Raw genomic sequence first — 18,608 nt, 5'->3', positions numbered from 1 at the left:
GCTATGGAGCGCGGTGTAATTAGTTAACAACAGTGTCAAACACTACCGCCTGAAAGGAGTATCAATAGTGTTGCAACAAGGAGTACCAGTGTTGTCACAAGGAGTACCTTATCGTCACAATGGAGTACCTTCAGCAGCCGGCAGTGCTGGACAAAACCACTCTCAAGTTCCACAAAGGAAAAGGTGAGCAACTGTTTAGTTATTAATGCTGATATCTAGACTCAGTCTCTGTGAGCGGAATGTATATTTACATGTCCGGCATAGACTCAGTCTCTGTGAGCGGAATGTATATTTACATGTCCGGCATCACTCTACTTGAACTTTGTTGAGTCCATTCAAAGTAACAGAAGGACTGAGAAGTAACTATCCGTGTAAGGAATAACATGTGCATGCGGTAAGGAGTCTGACTGAGACAGTCTGTGTCCAGCGAGGATGCAGGAAATGAAAGCCATCCCACACAAGGAGCCTCAGTGGGTCGCCTTGACAGAGGCCAGGCTGAGGAAGAGGGGGGAGCTTTGCTTGTCGGCTCGGGCCATAAAGTCCGTGAAACATGCTGAATAGCCACAGTATCCCCCCCTGTCCATTGTGATCCCAGTCTGTCATTCCCCCCGTAAACCCACGACCGACTTTTCTGCTCGATTTGTTGCTCATGCGGCAGAATCCTTTTTGTGAATGGAGCGCCGGTAATGGGGTCTTCTCAAAGTGCGGCTCTCTCTCTCTCTCTCTCTCTCTCTCTCTCTCTCTCTCTCTCTCTCTCTCTCTCTCTCTCTCTCTCTCTCTCTCTCTCTCTGTGTCTCTGTCTGTCTGTCTGTCTGTCTGTCTGTCGGTCGGTCGGTCTCTCTCTGTCTCGCTCTCTCTCTCTCTCTCTCTCTCTCTCTCTCTCTCTCTCTCTCTCTCTCTCTCTCTCTCTCTCTCTCTCTCTCTCTCTCTCTCTCTCTCTCCGAATGTGTGTGAGGGTGCGTAAAAGAGAAAATGTATAATATGCTTCCACAAGCACACTAATGTTTGTTATACTTTTCCCTACATGATTGTGTTTTATTTGATTTCTTTTTTTTATTCTTCATACTTGTTCTTCGTTTCATGTGTGTATTATAGTAGGGACTAGCTGTAAGAAAGGACCATATAATAATGAACCTAATGTAATGCTATCATCCCTCGGTAATACAGTTTTCGAGTTCGAGTTCTCCCTCTGACTGTCTGTCTGTCTGTCTGTCTGTCTGTCTGTCTGTCTCTCTCTCTCTCTCTCTCTCTCTCTCTCTCTCTCCTTCTGAACTGTCAGTCTGTCTGTCTGTCTGTGTCTCTCTCTCTCTGTATCCCCCTCTCTCTGAATCCCCATCTCTCTCTCTCTCTCTCTCTCTCTCTCTCTCTCTCTCTCTCTCTCTCTCTCTCTCTCTCTCTCTCTCCGTAACTGAAATAGTTAACAGTGGAGTATGTCAGTAAGTGTGGTGTAATGTCCGTCTGTGTGCCTGTTTGCCCGTTTGTCCGTTTGCCTGTCCGCTGCAAGTATACTCATATTGAGTGTCGCTGTACTGCCCCCCGCAACAAGAAGTAACCCGACACCTACAACCACAATCTACAAGCTATCCAGGCCCTCCAGACTTTTAATGACCGCGTAACGTTACGGCGAGAACACGACAGGTTTACCGCAGTAATCAGTCACCTCCCTCAACAGGTGTAACGGCCTTAATGGACGACTGGCCCCCCGCGATAACACCCTGGCTTCATTACACCTCGGGAAGGCGAGCCGACACAACTTTCCGCCCTGCCCGCGTAATGGTGTAATATAGACTTTATCCACCCTGCCCGCGTAATGGTGTAATATAATTATATATAGACTTCAATAGAAAGTTTCACTTCATCTCCCGCACTAACGGAACTTTCTGTGCTCCCCTCGTACTGCCATCCGTACTTTGATGAAAAGTTCCATTACACCGTTTCTTAACAACTTTCTCAGTGCGCGCCCCTCGTAATTGACATTGAATTTAATGAATAGTTTCATTACACCTTTCTTCACAACTTTCTGCACATCCCTCGTAATCAGGAGCGGCGTCATCTTTAACAATGAACAGTTGCATTACACCTTTCTTCACAACTTTCTGAGCAACCCTCGTACCGGCGTAGTGTTCAATGAAAAGTTTCATCTTCAAGTCACAGCCTTCCACTACGCATAGCTCGTAGCGGCGTAGTGTTCAATGAAAAGTTTCATCTTCAAGTCACAGCCTTCCACCACGCATCGCTCGTAGCGGCGTAGGCTGACTTGAATAGAAAGTAGCTGTCGCTGGGCTGGGTCAATGTTTTGCCAGCAAATCAAATTCCTCTGGCTCTCCGCGGCTGTGAAGGGGGATCTGAGATGTATTAACAAAGCGGCCACCTTGATGTGAAGGGTTCAGATCACAACCTCTCCCTTTCCCCAGATTGTGCTTCTATGAATGGATGTGTCACGTTGAGGTTGTGTGTGTGTGTGTGTGTGTGAGTGTGTGTGTGTGTGTGTGTGTGTGTGAGTGTGTGTGTGTGTGTGAATTCGGGAGTTGAAGCGTCTTGTGGTTTAGGAGTGACCTTTCTTATTCGTAGCCAAGCTGATATGACTCCTGAACGGGCAAAAGTCTCGGGACATCAAACACATTCTTTCGTGAGTTTTCATTGAACCGTGTTATTGAAGTTCTTTCTACGATCACCACGCTTCTCGACTGCGATACTCAGCACCCAGTATGGCACCGTTGAAATGTGTGACGAACAAACAACTCCTGTGTACGTTTATTCTCTATCCTACCTGTGTGTTCATAAACGGTGCTTTGTAACGTGTGTGCGCCGACACACAATAAGCCCTGATAGCCTCTCTATACTGGCCCACTAGGCTGAGTGACGGTTTGACTTTCACACAATTGCTACAGTACAGCTGACCATTATCGTACTGAGCACGAAGTATACACTTTGGACCACTTAGCCTTGAAGCCACCACGATGTTAGCGTTCAAGGCTTACACTAGTGTCCCTGGAAAGAACTTTGTTTTATGTATGTACACAAAATCGCAATATTTGTGACCGTTGTTGCATTGAGGAAGAAAGTGAGTCTGTGAGAGCATGGCCTCTCAACTTTCTGCCAGTATTGGCTCTGAGCATGGCCTCTCAACTTTCTGCTATTGGCTTTGAGGGATTCCAAGGTGCCTCTCAACAAAATGTTAGACGCATACAGCATGATAGGTAGAGTTTGACCATTTTTGCACCAAGCCTGAAATCGGATCTGTGGGAATATTTCTCGCCAAGTCTCTTCTACTGGCGCTCAAAGATTCTAAGGCAACGGTTCCTTATTAACCGGTGCCTCTCAAACGGACACTGAATGCTGTTTACACTCTGTTTGACTCACGGTTCCAAGCTGCATGCTGTGCGATTCATTTAGTGACTTACTGGCGCGGCAGTTTGTGATATACCTCCGACCTCCGTGTAATACCACACAGTAGACTCACCGCTTAGCTGAAATAAAAACTCATAATATAGGCAGTTGTGAGCGAGAGACTTGCCTTTCAACGGGTCCTTGTTAATGCCCCATCACGTTCATCCCACACGCATACTGGCACGCCAATTAACACCTTATCAGCATAAACTAATGACAGTGTGTCCACCAGGGCGCCGTGTCCCCGCTACGTGTGAACTCTGACCTTGCTTGTTGGATCGTAGCTCTTGATCGATGTTTCTGGAAGATGCAGTTCAAATGTTGAGGGCGGAATGCGTGGCGTTTGAAGTTGAGGGTTTGGTGAGTTCGTGGGGTCTTTAATTAAACGATTAACTGCAGTGTGGCGTAGAAAGAAGGGGGGGTCTGGTCACGTGATGCATGCAGGCAGAGACATCTCTGATGCAGGCAAACTTGACAAAAGTTTTGATCCTTGACTTGCTTGAACATCCTGATACTTGCATGTAAAATTGACGGTGTGAGTGACTTGACGGTGTGAGTGACTTAGATGCGGCTGTCTGAAAAAAAAAGAGGAGAGATCAAAGCTGTGTGGATTAGGCAGTTTAAATCGAAAACGTTACGAAGAGATGAAATCAATAGATTTTTGTTTCTGAAAAATCTGTTTCTGTTGCAACTTTACAATCAATGCTGATATCTTGTAAGCCACACGATCAAATAACAAAGCAACGTAAGCATTCACTGATTCAGACTGTAGACATTTGCAGCAAGTGAGAGCTATGCACAATATGATTACATGTCTCCTGCACCTTCAGCAGTACGCCACATTGAATAAACAAGCGACCTGAACCCGGTAGTTCTACTGGTACGAGTTTCTGGACAAAATCAGAATTCTGATAAGTCAAGTAGATCAGAATTTTGATTTGATCCAGCTAATTCGCGGGTTTGTTTATTTGGCAGGGTGAAGTTAGAATTCTAATTCTATTCAGTGAATATCATTTTGGTAAAAATGTAACGCCGATTTGATCCAGCTGAAATGAGAATCAGCGTGGTGTAACCATACATTCCAACTTCATCCGGATGATATCAGAACTCAGTCTAACCCCAGCCGGTCGAGATCAGAAGGGACAACTTCCGGAAATAACTCTGTCGCCGACCACTTCTTGAGACACGCCGCTCGCTAGTGATTGGCCCATATTGTCTCCTGGAAAGTTTGCCTCAATGTTTCCAAGAAAAGCAACTCTGTCACAACCCATACACACTGTACAGAGGTATTTTCCGAACATCGCAACGTTATGATTCTACCCAGCTATGTTGGGAATCAGGGCAGATTTCAGTTTACGTCTCGGTCTCAGTATAGATCGTCTGGACATGTCTGCTTGGCGAGAAATCTGAGCGTAACAGTGCGACCGCTACATCGGATAACATCGCCAAGTCACTATACCGTCGGATTTAACTGTATTTACCGAAAAGGCGAACCACATACCCCTCGGCACATGTAGACAGTTTCTTGTAGACAGTAGCTATAAAATGTGTCTTCTGTCATTGTCGGAGGAGATTTTATGTCGTTTTGCCTGCAGGCATGGCTCAAACTGCCTGTCGTTGAGATGGGGAGACTGTTTGTCTGGTGTATATGTATGTGTGTGTGTGTGTGTGTGTGTGTTTGTGTGTGTGTGTGTGTGTGTGTGTGTGTGAGTGAGTGAATGAGTGAGTACGTGCGTGCGTGTGTGTGTGTTCGCATGTTAACACTATTTGTATGTGTTGTTGGGAAGGGGTGGAGGCGCTCGTGTGAATATTTTAACCACGTATACCCTCGCATAACGCAGACAATAATTGCAAGAGCAATTTTCTCTCATAAGGGAAATGATACACATGAAATATGACAATCACCCAGCAACAGATGACCTTAACATTCTTTATGTCCTCAAATTTCACCCTGCAAACGCGATCACACCCAGTAACTAAGTGTCATTCGTTTTGGGCAATATTGGTGGCATTTGAACGGTTATAGCGGTCTCACAGCTGCCTCATTGCTGTCCCATTGATGCCAATTTCCTCTATTCGTGATTCACATTGGCGTGAAAATATCGGGAAGTGAGTCATGAGTGGCAAGAAATATGGAGATAATTTACAATGCGATAAATGACGAGGTGAATTGGATGTATAGAGTGAGCGATGTGACAAATTGACCAATTGCTTGTCTCTGTTTCAATGTATGGGGGAGCGATGTGACAAATTGACCAATTGCTTGTCTCTGTTTCAATGTATGGGGGAGCGATGTGACAAATTGACCAATTGCTTGTCTCTGTTTCAATGTATGGGGGAGCGATGTGACAAATTGACCAATTGCTTGTCTCTGTTTCAATGTATGGGGGAGCGATGTGACAAATTGACCAATTGCTTGTCTCTGTTTCAATGTATGGGGGAGCGATGTGACAAATTGACCAATTGCTTGTCTCTGTTTCAATGTATGGGGGAGCGATGTGACAAATTGACCAATTGCTTGTCTCTGTTTCAATGTATGAGGGAGTGTTGTGACAAATTGACCAATTGCTTGTCTCTGTTTCAATGTATGGGGGAGCGATGTGACAAATTGACCAATTGCTTGTCTCTGTTTCAATGTATGGGGGAGTGTTCTCACGTTTGTTGGTTCAGTGCTTTTGTTTTGAATAATAGCCTCTGGCTTGTTCCCGCTGCCGTTCGTTCTATAAATGTGCATCAGTTTGATCAGTAAATGCAGACACGCAGTGTTGCGTTAGTGTACAGCTTGACGACAAGAGATATTGATACAAAACATGCACGATCACAAGTATCATAATGAACAAATAATATGTCTATGGGGTAAAACTAATGGGGTCAAACTAATAAGATAGAAAGAATATTTTTTGTCGTTTTTTCTGGTTATCAGCTGATCAGTTCCTATGTTTTCTGTAATGTACTTGCATTTACAGCTTCTTCTTCTTCGTCGTTCGCTCGTGAGCGTAGATGCGTTGTGCTGCCGTTACGCGCCTGACAAGTCAGGCCCAGCACATCCGACTTCAGCTTGTTTTTATATCAGAGTGTTCGCTCTCTACAGAACTGTCTGGCTGTTTGTATGTCTGTCTGTCTGTCTGTCTGTCTGTCTGTCTGTCTGTTCAGTCTATATTCTCCATCCGTGCGTCCGTCCGACTCTGTCTATGTCACAGTATGTGTCTGTCAACCTGCATGCCAGTCTGTCGTGTTTTCTGTGTGTGTGTGTGTGTGTGTGTGTGTGTGTGTGTGTGTGTGTGTGTGTGTGTGTGTGTGTGTGTGTGTGCTTGCATGCTTCATACGTCTACCTTTTTAAGACCAGTGAATGGTAGGTGTAAGGTATGCACAAGACCCATTTTCCACATGACTGAACACGGTGTAAAGTGCTGTTGGGCATGACGAGTGTGACAGTCGAGTTGTTACCGTGACACTGTCCCTGTCTCGTCCCGACACACAACACTGACGCTCTTTGTACTGTGGTGCGGGACGCTCTTCTTGAGTTTCTCGTGCACTTTCCTTGTCTTCTGCCTTTCTCGTGTGTGTGACACAAGAATGAAGTCAATGATGGCATATCAGGGCTGTGCTGCTTTGACATATAACGTGCGCCACACACAAGACAGAAGTCGCAGCACAGGCTTCATGTCTCACCCAGTCACATTATTATGACACCGGACCAACCAGTCCTAGCACTAACCCCATAATGCCAGACGCCAGGCGGAGCAGCCACTAGATTGCCAATTTTAAAGTCTTAGGTATGACCCGGCCGGGGTTCGAACCTACGACCTCCCGATCACGGGGCGGACGCCTTACCACTAGGCCAACCGTGCCGGTTCTCTTGTCAATGATGGGCTCTCTTGTCAATGATGGGCTCTCTTGTCACATCCCCACTAAGGCAGCAACAGCCGTTTAGCTTTATTGTTGCAGGACAATTATTACTCACAGTAAACTCATGTGGTTCTGGTTGCTACTTCGCGCTTGGGTTTTATTTTGCGCAGTTTTGCTCCTTTTTATTTTCCCGATTGTCAAATATATGTTGCTTAGAAATGCTCTTCGTAAGTACCAAGAGAGAAAATACTAACAAACAAACAAACAAACAAACAAACAAACTTTCTAAAACACGCACAACAAGACATAATGTACGTCCAGGTGGTCCCACACATTTGAATTATCTGCTATGTGGCCCTGGGATTGAAACCAACACCTCGAATACATAACCGCAGTTTTTCTGGTTTCACTGCAAGTGTCGGTGAAGACTCATTGATCATTGTCACTGGAATGGCATTTTCCTCACCGCTTGTCAGTATTCTTTGACGTGTCACGATGATGAAGGAACGCGCCTGACATCACCACATTCCTAAACATAACTATCTTCAATTGTCGGCGATGAAAACACTACGTAAGCAATCTTTCCGAGAATGTGCCATTGTAAGCAGAGATTGTACATATATATCTCACCTCTGTTGTAATAATGCTTTAATTTCTTTTTCATGTAAACACCGTGAAATAGAATGACCGTATTAATTGCTGGAGAACAAATGTAAGTGTCGTTTTAGTTGCTGTTGTTTTGTAACTGCTCATCTAAAACTCTGAGGGACAGCCGTACCAACAGGTATTTATAGAACACCCCCCCCCCCACACACACACACAAAACAACAACCAAATAAAACGACACTTGTATTTATTTTGTTTACTCCTTTAGGCCTTTGTGCGGAGTACTCAATTTAAGACAAGGACGAGATGTTGTCTCCCGAGGTGCGTTCAGTCCATTCGTTATTGCACTCTCTCAGTGGAAGACGACCATCGACCGTGAATTAGCGTCCACAGCAATTGGTGTTGTCATCCATTAACACCCTAGCTTCCCCACAAAACCAGCGGCGCAGATTATGTTTGTCACGATCGGTTTATGCTTGTTTTTGTAAAAATTGATGAAACAAAGGGACGCAAGCGCTGTATACTTAGAGCTCTTACGTCCCTTTGTGTTTTAGTTTTACAAGTTATCATTGGCGTTCTTCTTCATTGTGTTTAAGCTTATCGGTTTGTGTAGCACTTGATGGTAGTTGTATTGAAGATGGCCTATTTTACGCTTTGTTCTGGTTCCTTTGTTTTCGTGCACCTTTCAATGGTAGCAAAGCACTTGGACACGAGTTTCAAGCAAATACATATATTTGACTAATTCTAGCGTAGCGTATCTGAGTGGAAGATCTTTGCTTCAAGGCAATGCAATGTTGAAAGCAGTGTCGGTCAGCACTACTAGACACTGTAGAAAACACACGATCTGGCAGCAAGATGGTATGAACGTGGCGAACAGCAACATTGCACCAGTCTCGGTCACACAGCGAAGAAGGAACCAGCAAAGACTTGAGTCTCCACTCGGCAACAGCTCAACTGAAGAAGGGTTGATCACAAAAGGTCTTGGTCAAGGGGTCATTCTGTGAAAGGTCAGGGGTCTGTGATGGTCAGTGCGGGCCAGTCCAGACAAGGATGGGACTAATGAGATGACTAGATCAGGAGGAAACGCCCCTGTGTGTCCGGCGCCTGGCCCAAGTCGACCGCAACGCCTTTCAAGAAGAAATCGACCACATAACTGCTGACCTTCATGTTGTGTCGACACTGGTACAGTGCTACCTCCGTGCCATGCCAGACTGACTCTTCTAACTAAACAGCAGGCAGTGTTGCAAAATGCCATAACAAAAACCGTGAACTGTCATTTCCTGACTTTGCATCTGAGTCAGACGCGTCAAGAACGATGCATTATTTTGCTTTCTTCTCAAGAAAATCGCGGAGTTCGACTACCCCCTACCCCCTCCCTCCCCCTTTAAAATGAACCGTGTGTGTTTATTCAATAAAATGTCTTACGTCTATCTCTATCGCTCTCTTGGCATTGTGTGCCTTAATCGCACCCCCACTCCGGCTTGCACACACACACACACACACACACACACACACACACACACACACACACACACACACACACACACAAATACATACACACATAAACACACAAGTACATACACGCACACACACATACACACACATACACACACACACACACAAATACATACACACACACATACACACACAAATACATACACGCACACACACATACACACACATACACACACACACAAATACATACACACACACACACACACATACACACATACACACCCACACACACATACACACACACACACTGATACACACATACACACACACATACATACACACACACATACACACAAATACACACACACACACACAAATACATACACACACACATACACACACACACACATACACACCCACACACACATACACACACACACACATACACACACACACATACACACACACAAATACACACATCTATGTACACGCACACACATACCCGCACTGACATCATACCGTCCTTATTTCAACACTTTGCTAACATCTCAATCACATTTCACAAGGCACTTATAAAAAGCCCCAGAGCTAACATTGTTTTATCGTTCTCTGGAGTCACGCGAAGAATTCGAGTGCAAAAACTATTATTGCTATCAGTGGGGCTTGGAGAGTTTGTTTGACGGCACTCGCCCAAAGTCAACACTTATAGCTTTTTACAGTTGAGGATTTTACACGACAACACTTGAACATTATACTGCTGGTGGGTAGGGGCGGGGGAAGAAAGAGAGATAGTGAGACAGAGACAGAGAGAGAGAGATGAGACAGAGAGAGATGAGACAGAGACAGAGAGAGACAGAGAGAGATGAGACAGAGAGAGAGAGACAGAGAGAGAGATGAGACAGAGAGAGAGACAGAGACAGAGAGAGATGAGACAGAGAGGGAGAGAGACACAGAGACAGAGACAGAGAGATAGATGAGACAGAGAGAGATGAGACAGAGAGAGAGAGACAGAGAGAGATGAGACAGAGAGAGAGAGAGAGAGAGAGAGAGAGATGAGACAGAGAGACAGAGAGAGAGAGATGAGACAGAGACACAGAGAGATGAGACACAGAGAGAGAGAGAGAGATGAGACAGAGAGAGAGAGACAGAGAGAGACAGAAAGAGAGAGAGATGAGACAGAGAGACAGAGACAGAGAGAGAGAGAGAGAGAGATGAGACAGAGAGACAGAGAGAGAGAGAGAGATGAGACAGAGAGACAGAGACACAGAGAGAGATGAGACAGAGAGAGAGACAGAGAGAGAGATGAGACAGAGAGAGAGACAGAGAGAGATGAGACAGAGATACAGAGAGAGAGACAGAGAGAGAGAGATGAGACAGAGAGAGAGACAGAGAGAGAGACACAGAGAGAGAGAGATGAGACAGAGAGACAGAGACAGAGAGAGACAGAGAGAGAGAGAGACACAGAGACAGAGACAGAGAGAGAGACAGAGATGAAACAGAGAGACAGAGACAGAGAGACAGAGAGAGAGACAGAGACAGAGAGAGAGACAGAGAGAGAGAGAGATGAAACAGAGAGACAGAGAGAGAGAGAGACAGAGAGAGAGACAGAGACAGAGAGAGAGACCGAGACAGAGAGACAGAGAGAGAGAGAGACAGGCAGACAGAGAGAGACAGAGAGAGAGAGAGACAGAGAGAGAGAGACACACAGAGAGAGATGAGACAGAGAGAGAGAGAGAGAGACAGAGAGAGAGAGATGAGACAGAGAGAGAGACAGAGAGAGAGAGAGATGAGACAGAGAGAGAGACAGAGAGAGATGAGACAGAGAGAGATGAGACACAGAGAGAGAGACAGAGAGAGATGGGACAGAGAGAGATGAGACAGAGAGAGAGAGAGACAGAGAGAGATGAGACAGAGAGAGATGAGACAGAGAGAGAGACACACACAGAGAAAAATGAGACAGAGAGAGAGAGACAGAGAAAGAGAGACGAGACAGAGAGAGATAGAGAGATGAGACAGAGAGAGAGAGACACACAGAGAGAGAGATGAGACAGACAGAGAGACAGAGAGAGAGAGATAAGACAGAGAGACAGAGAGAGAGAGACAGAGAAAGAGAGACGAGACAGAGAGACAGAGAGAGAGATGAGACAGAGAGACAGAGAGAGAGATGAGACAGAGAGACAGAGAGAGACAGAGACAGAGTGAGAGAGAGAGATGAGACAGAGAGACAGAGTGAGAGAGAGAGAGACAGAGAGAGAGAGAGAGAGAGAGAGAGAGAGAGAGAGAGAGAGAGAGAGAGAGAGACAGAGAGACAGAGAGACAGAGACAGAGACAGAAACAGTGAGACAGATAGAGACAGAGGGAAAAGAGACAGAGAGAGACAGAGACAGAGTGAGAGAGAGAGATGAGACAGAGAGACAGAGAGAGAGATGAGACAGAGAGACAGAGAGAGAGAGAGAAAGACAGAGACAGTCAGAGACAGAGTGAGAGAGAGAGATGAGACAGAGAGACAGAGACACAGAGAGAGAGAGAGAGATGAGACAGAGAGACAGAGAGACAGAGAGACAGAGAGAGACACAGAGAGAGAGACAGAGAGACAGAGAGACAGAGAGAGAGACAGAGAGAGAGATGAGACACAGAGACAGAGACAGAGACAGACAAACACTAGACAGACAGACGCCGACAGGCAAAGAGAGAGAGAGACAGAGAGAGAGACTTAGACTTAGACTTAGAACATTTTATTCACATAAAGGGTAGACATTTTAGGCCATAGGCTTAATCTTACAATGTGCCCTTTACATTCACACAAACACATATTCACGCGTGCGCCCGACTAGAATCATAGAAACATCAAGCATACAGTAATAATAAATGAGAAAAGTAGTAGAAAATACATGAATGGAACATCAATAAAGCAATTACAGAATGGAACATTAATTACGCAATCACATTTGCGCACTCACACGCAGACGCACAAGGAGGAACACATATAATACTAATAATAATATACACACAACTAAGTGCCATTCAACAAGCACACAGTGAGCCTACCAAGACAGGTAGATTTAGCATTATGTAGGCATGCAGCAGTCAATATTTCAGAGTAATAAAATAATTATAATTAACAAAGCTAGCTACAATACCGGCAGCGTAACTTATGAAGACCTCAGTATGTGTTTCCTGAGGGAGGTTTTGAATGCGTTCAATGAACGGCGCGTTTGTACATTCGAAGGAAGAGAGTTCCACAGTGAAGGTCCCACAAAAGCAAAGCTAGTTTTGTATAGATCTATGCGAGTCCTTGGTAATATATATATAGATTTGTTTGACACATAACGCTCGGAAGCTTTAGTCAAGAATGCATTTAGGTATGGTGGGGCCAGCTCATCGAGCGCCTTGTACATTAGAATTAAGGTGTTGTAATCAAACTGCTGTTGAAGTGGAAGAATATTGGCTACCTTCAACTTTTCTGACGTGGACAGATAAGGATTGGTTACAATAAGCTTAGCACCTCTTCTGTGCAAGGAGTTTAGTTTTTTCATTATATTTTCACTGGCACCGCACCATACCGTGGAGGCATAATTAATATATGATAGACAGTGTGCCACGTAAAACATTTTCAGTCCCTCCTTGTCTACAAAGGGTTTTAGTTTAGATAGGAGATGGAGATTGCTTGACAGCTTTTTACAGATATTCTTAACGTGATGATAAAGATGACGATGATGATGATGACGATGATGATGATGATGACGATGATGATGATGATAATGATGATGATGAAGATGAGGCATGAAGAGCATACATAATTATGTGGTTATTCATAATATCAAATGCATACTATGCAGGTAATTATAAATACAGGCTGGCAGCAATCGAACATGTAGCAATAGTACAACAAAAATATGTTCAGAACATACAATGCACAGCATATGTTTGGCGTAATACTATAAGTGTGGTAAATCAAAAGGCGTTAAACTACTCAGACATTAAGTGGTTTTTAACACATTTTTTAAAACTTTTTAATGACTTTAAGTGCTTAAAGGATGATGGAAGCGAATTCCAAACTGAAGTACCCGAAAGCAAGGGTATTCACTCTTTCACAACCCATACAAAACTGACAGAGTTATTTTCGAAATTCGTCTATTGACTTGGCGCAGTCCTCACAGTGCAAAGTGATTGCAAATGCTGACTCAGCACGTGACACCCGTCTGTCGGACTCTGTCTGATGACAGAGGGACGTGAACCTGCCCCACCTTACAACACAACACAAAAGATCATTGTTGAATCACTCAGCACTTGAGTTTTTACGGTTCGAATGTGTCAAGGCTGTTCTGTGCATTGAGAGGATTAGCGACAGCTTGAGAGCTTTGACCCAGTCCACGGGGTTGGGGGTTAGTGATATGAAGCTGTTATCACCGAGAATTGAGCGGGCATAAATGTGTTTCCCTGGATTTCATTTTTTTTAATTCCAGTTGTTCTAGGCGTCCGGAGACGCCTAGTAATTGGGATCAAGTAAGCGCTTGCCTATGGACAGGATAACTCTGCGGTTGCCTATGGGACACTGCCACATTTACGTCTTGAGTTACTGCCCTTACTTTTTTTTTGTTGGACAAAATTGTTCAACAAAAACATCGTAGGTCGAACAGTGCAGGGTCAACCGCAACAAAATCTAACCATTCTTACTTTGAAGTATTTGAGTGACTTATATACCGACATTTTTACTTCTTAGTTTTAGCACAGGTGTAGGAAAAAATCATGAACCAAAATGTTATTTATTTTTTAATTTAACATTTGTTTTACAAATGTGACCATGGTCTTTCAAACATACAGTAACATTAAACATTGTTATGTTAAAAAAAAGAAAAAAAGAAAAAAAGCTCAGAAAATACATTGTACATTTTACCTACAGGCCAAACAGTGTCCGTGGCGGCAAAGGACCTATATTTTTAGATCAGTCACTGTGGCAATTTGTCAAGAACAGGCGCTTGCATTTGGATGTGTCCACTGATAGTAGGTTTGGTTGTGATCAATCAGAAACTGAATGATGAGGAATAAAAATGTATGACAGTTTGTTATGATGACATGTAATTCACATATGCTGAAATGTAATATTATACATGATATAATATTATTATGGCTGTTGCCATGACCATGAACCCCAAGAAAGGTTTAATGTTATGTAAAATCAAAATACCAAAATCAAGCACCTATTTATCTGGTCTACGGCGTGTGTGTTCTGCTCTCTCTTGGCACACAGCCACAGGTCAAAGCAGAGGTTAACTTGAGTGCGCGTGTACCTAGCGGGTGATTTCTATTAGGGCCTTTTACAGACCGCGCGCTGAGTTATTTCGAGTTACTCCCCTTGGGTACGGGCAAACTCGCTGTCGAAGCCACGCTGCAAACTGAGGAGTAGATTGTGTGTGTGTGTGTGTGTGTGTGAGTGTGTGTGTGTGTGAAGTAAAGGGGATGGTTTGCGTCCTGATATTAATCAAGAATATCTTTTTCGGGGAACAAAAATGTGATGTATAGCTCCCAACAGTAACAACAACAGCAACAACATTATGAAACAAAAGCAAGACGAAAACGCAGTGAAACACATCAAAACCAACAGCTAACTTCGAGTTTAAGTCACTGCAATAACTTGTCATAATTCCAGACGTTATCTGGTGTTTTGCTCACTGCGACAACTTGTTTAACACGATGTGAATAGCCCTCCGTAATCCCAGCGAAAACGTCCAAAACGCAGACACCAAAACTCGATGTTTTACCGTGTTATGCATAATACTAACATCTCAGGAATTTTATTGCGTTACGGCAGTTTTTCTAATGTGACATGAATCGCATAGGTATAATGCCACACAATTCAGTTGATTAACGTGATGTTTGATGTTATATGCCAAGTTACACCGCGGAGGTAAAACCGACACAGAGGCAGACAACCTACCTGCACACTTCCTGTATAAACTGTGGATAATCGTCAGCGAAGGTGGGGGACATTCTGCTGGAATTTTGCCAGTGTCCGGGGGGGGGGGGGGGGGTTAAGTACTTACATTTCACAACTTAGGCATGTTATTGTTATTGTTAGTATTGTTACTCCTCACTGAAACCAAGTAAAGCAGGCTGTTCACCCTCAATAATGCTTTTACTGTATTAGTACTGTCACAGTATGTTTGCATGCAAATATTAGTAAGCTTCCATGAAATATTGAATATATATATAATTTATATCCATATCACAGCACTAGGATGGGATGTCTGGCACTTTGAATCACTAACAGAAGCACTGCCTCTTCCATACCCATCTCCTTTTTGAAAAGAGTATACCTATGGACCAGTGAATGGTTACATTTTAATGATCATATGGGTTGCTCTGATTTTATTCAGGATCAGGTACGTTTGTTTTTTTAACCACACAAACACTTAGACAACAATTATCAGAGTATGAGTTTTTCCGCGTGTTGATTTTTATTTAAATCCAAGTCACAGCTTCTGTTTTATGATGAGTGATGTAGTTTGAAACACTTGGACAACAATTATCAGAGTATGAGTTTTTCCACTTTTTGATTTTCATTTAAATCCAAGTCACAGCTTCTGTTTTATGATGAGTGATGTAGTTTGAAGTGTTGGTATTAAATGTTCACTGACAGTCATTCTGTGCTGGTATTCCCATTTTCACCTGCAGAGTTATGAAATATATGGGGAGAAACTTGGTCAGTAAAATCATCTTCAAGCGTGAACTGATAATTGTCTCTGTTTAAAATTACAATGTATTTCGTGAACACACCTTGAGAATGACCCTTGCGTGATTTAAAACTGCCTGCTGTGAATACTGTTGTCATACTATGAACTTTCTTTTGAGAAAAACAAAAAGAATGAAAAGCTTTTAACTAGCTTGTGAATGAGCCTCTTACTTCCATGTGGGGCTATAGCTGCTTTGAACTATTTTTAATGCCTGAAAAGGATAGTGATGGAAATTACTAGTTTAATGTCAGGTGTGACATATACTATTGATTGAACTATTTTTTTTTATTAATCTGCAATTTTGTTACAACTACTTTGTTTATTTGGTGACAAGCTAGTGGGAGGCACTTTTTAGACTTTTAAAATGTCAGGTATGGGAATTGTTAGCAAAGTTTCACATTTTCTGCAGTTGAATCCATATCTCCACAACAACAAAATGTATGGTCTTATGAACAAAAACACATACTTTCTGTGCTTGTTCGAAGGTAAAGACATATTTCTTTGTGTTTGTTAAAAGAAAAACCTCTTAATTTTGTCTGTTGTGAAGGAAAAGTTTACATGGTTTCGTCACCCAACTTACAAAATTTGTCCCACAAAATGTTAGGTTTTTTTTCTCCACTTTTTTTTCCTTCAGTTGCCATGTCTAAAATGTACACATTACGTAAAATACTCCATGTCAAAATCCAAATGTTTAAGGCAATGTGACAATTATTTTAAAATATCATTACACTATTCCTATAGCTTTGCCCAAATATAATGCAAGTAGGGGAGGTAATTGTTGATCCATATATTCATCTTAACTTTTTACGCATATGGACGTAACTCCTTAACTTGCATTATTTTTGTGCAAGAGGATGCATCTCAAGATAGTTGATATTTTCTTATTCCCAAAAATAACAACAATTCTGTCCAAGCAGATTTGTTTTTAATTTTTATTTACAGAGGACCATTGTCGAATGTATATGGTTACTGTTGAATGAACATTTGAAATTGATTGGCTGATTACTGGTTGTTTTTGTTTTGTTTTGTTTTTTTACTACAGTATGAATTGAAGTTATTATATCTATTTTCTTTCATCGCAAATAAACATCTTCCTTTCTGCATACGTTTCACACCTCATTCACGTATACAACTAAATTCCATACCAAATCATCTTGCATTTTGTTCACCTCTTTCTACATTTCTCTAAACATTTTTATTTCAGTAGTCAAACACCTTTTCTTCCTATGTGGATGTTCTGTGATCAATGGATGGCGCAGACTAACATGAACATGTGCTAGAAAAATAATGTAAAATGTTTAAATGTAATCTAATGTCAGTTGTGGGCAAACACTTAACCAAAGTTAAAACGTGACCTCAAAAATGGGGTAATATGCAAAAACTTAAAAAATATATCAATATGTGATGTCATGTTAAAGCTGTCTGCAAGCAGATTTCTACACCTTCTCGTGTCATGGCCTATCCGATTCCTTATATCTCAAAGTGTCTTCCACTTAATTTTCAGTCATTTGGCTGCAATCAAAGGAAACAACAAAAGCAACGAAAAAGTTTTTATTTTACTGCGTTTTAGTGAAACATGCAGCCAATAAACACATATTCACTTGCAAAATTATACAACAAACTGTATCAATACATGTTTGTCACATTGCATTCCAAAAAAATTATCTACGATACCAAACCTAGAAAATAAACTGTACTTACATGTATGCGCGTCTATCTAACCGCACCTGGGATAACTGCAGTGAGTCGTCAAAAATAGTGTTTTTTCTGTGCGTTTTTTTTTCAAATAATGCAATAACAGCACACACATTTGCTTGCAGAATTAAACAACAAATTTCACTGATACATGTTAGTCATTTTGCATCCAAAAAGAATGATCTACGACTCCAAACTTTGAAATATAAACTGCACTTATATTAAAATATTCTGTCAACACGTAGTTCAGTTTAAGGCCTAAGTACTTAAGCATTTAGGGTCGAATCTACTTCCGCTATATTCGAAAGGGTGTGCTTGCCAGCTTCTTTAATGCAAAAAATTGAAAATATTATTCATGACGTTGCATTTAAAAAAAAAAAAAAGCTTTCAGATCTTAGAATGTCATTTCATGTTTAGACAAAAACTTCGAATTGTTAAAACATGTCATTTTGGGGGGGGGGGGGGGGGGTAAAAACTTAAAAAATACTGAAATTTCATGTTGCAAATGCCTTAGTGGGCAAAAACTAAAAAATGTTAAGGTGTGACTTTATTTAGGCACATTTCAACTCGCTTCTCATCAAGGATAGCAAAAATGTGATTCAAAAATTTTCTTATTTGTATACACGTATTACACTATTTTTTCCCGATCAAATTAATTATTACAAAAATTGTCTAAAGTGACAAACTATGAAAATCATGCATTTAAAAAAAAACCAAAGCTTTTAGAGCTTTCTGATGTCGCTGTAACACTTTAAAGCTGCCAGCATGCAGATTTCTACACCTTCTCGTATGATGGCCTATCCAATTCCTTATATCTCAAAGTGTCTTCCACTTTATTTTCAGCCCCGTAGAGCAAGTCGTTTGGCTGCAATCAAAGCA

The 18,608-nt window shown here is 42.3% G+C and overlaps 1 protein-coding gene across 1 annotated transcript in view; it reads left to right on the top strand.

The window, feature by feature from the left end:
* The first annotated feature begins 119 nt into the window (after window positions 1-119).
* LOC138961335 (alpha-actinin-4-like) overlaps window positions 120-18,608 on the top strand; it is a 38,675-nt gene continuing 20,186 nt past the window's right edge. Inside the window, exon 1 of the mRNA XM_070332936.1 lies at window positions 120-183. Within this exon, the coding sequence (XP_070189037.1) occupies window positions 120-183 (64 nt within the window). The remainder of the gene's footprint in view (window positions 184-18,608) is intronic.

The sequence above is a fragment of the Littorina saxatilis genome, linkage group LG3 (genome assembly GCF_037325665.1).
Source record: "Littorina saxatilis isolate snail1 linkage group LG3, US_GU_Lsax_2.0, whole genome shotgun sequence".
Classification (NCBI taxonomy): Eukaryota; Metazoa; Mollusca; class Gastropoda; order Littorinimorpha; family Littorinidae; genus Littorina; species Littorina saxatilis.
This window is presented reverse-complemented; position numbering and strand designations above follow the sequence as displayed.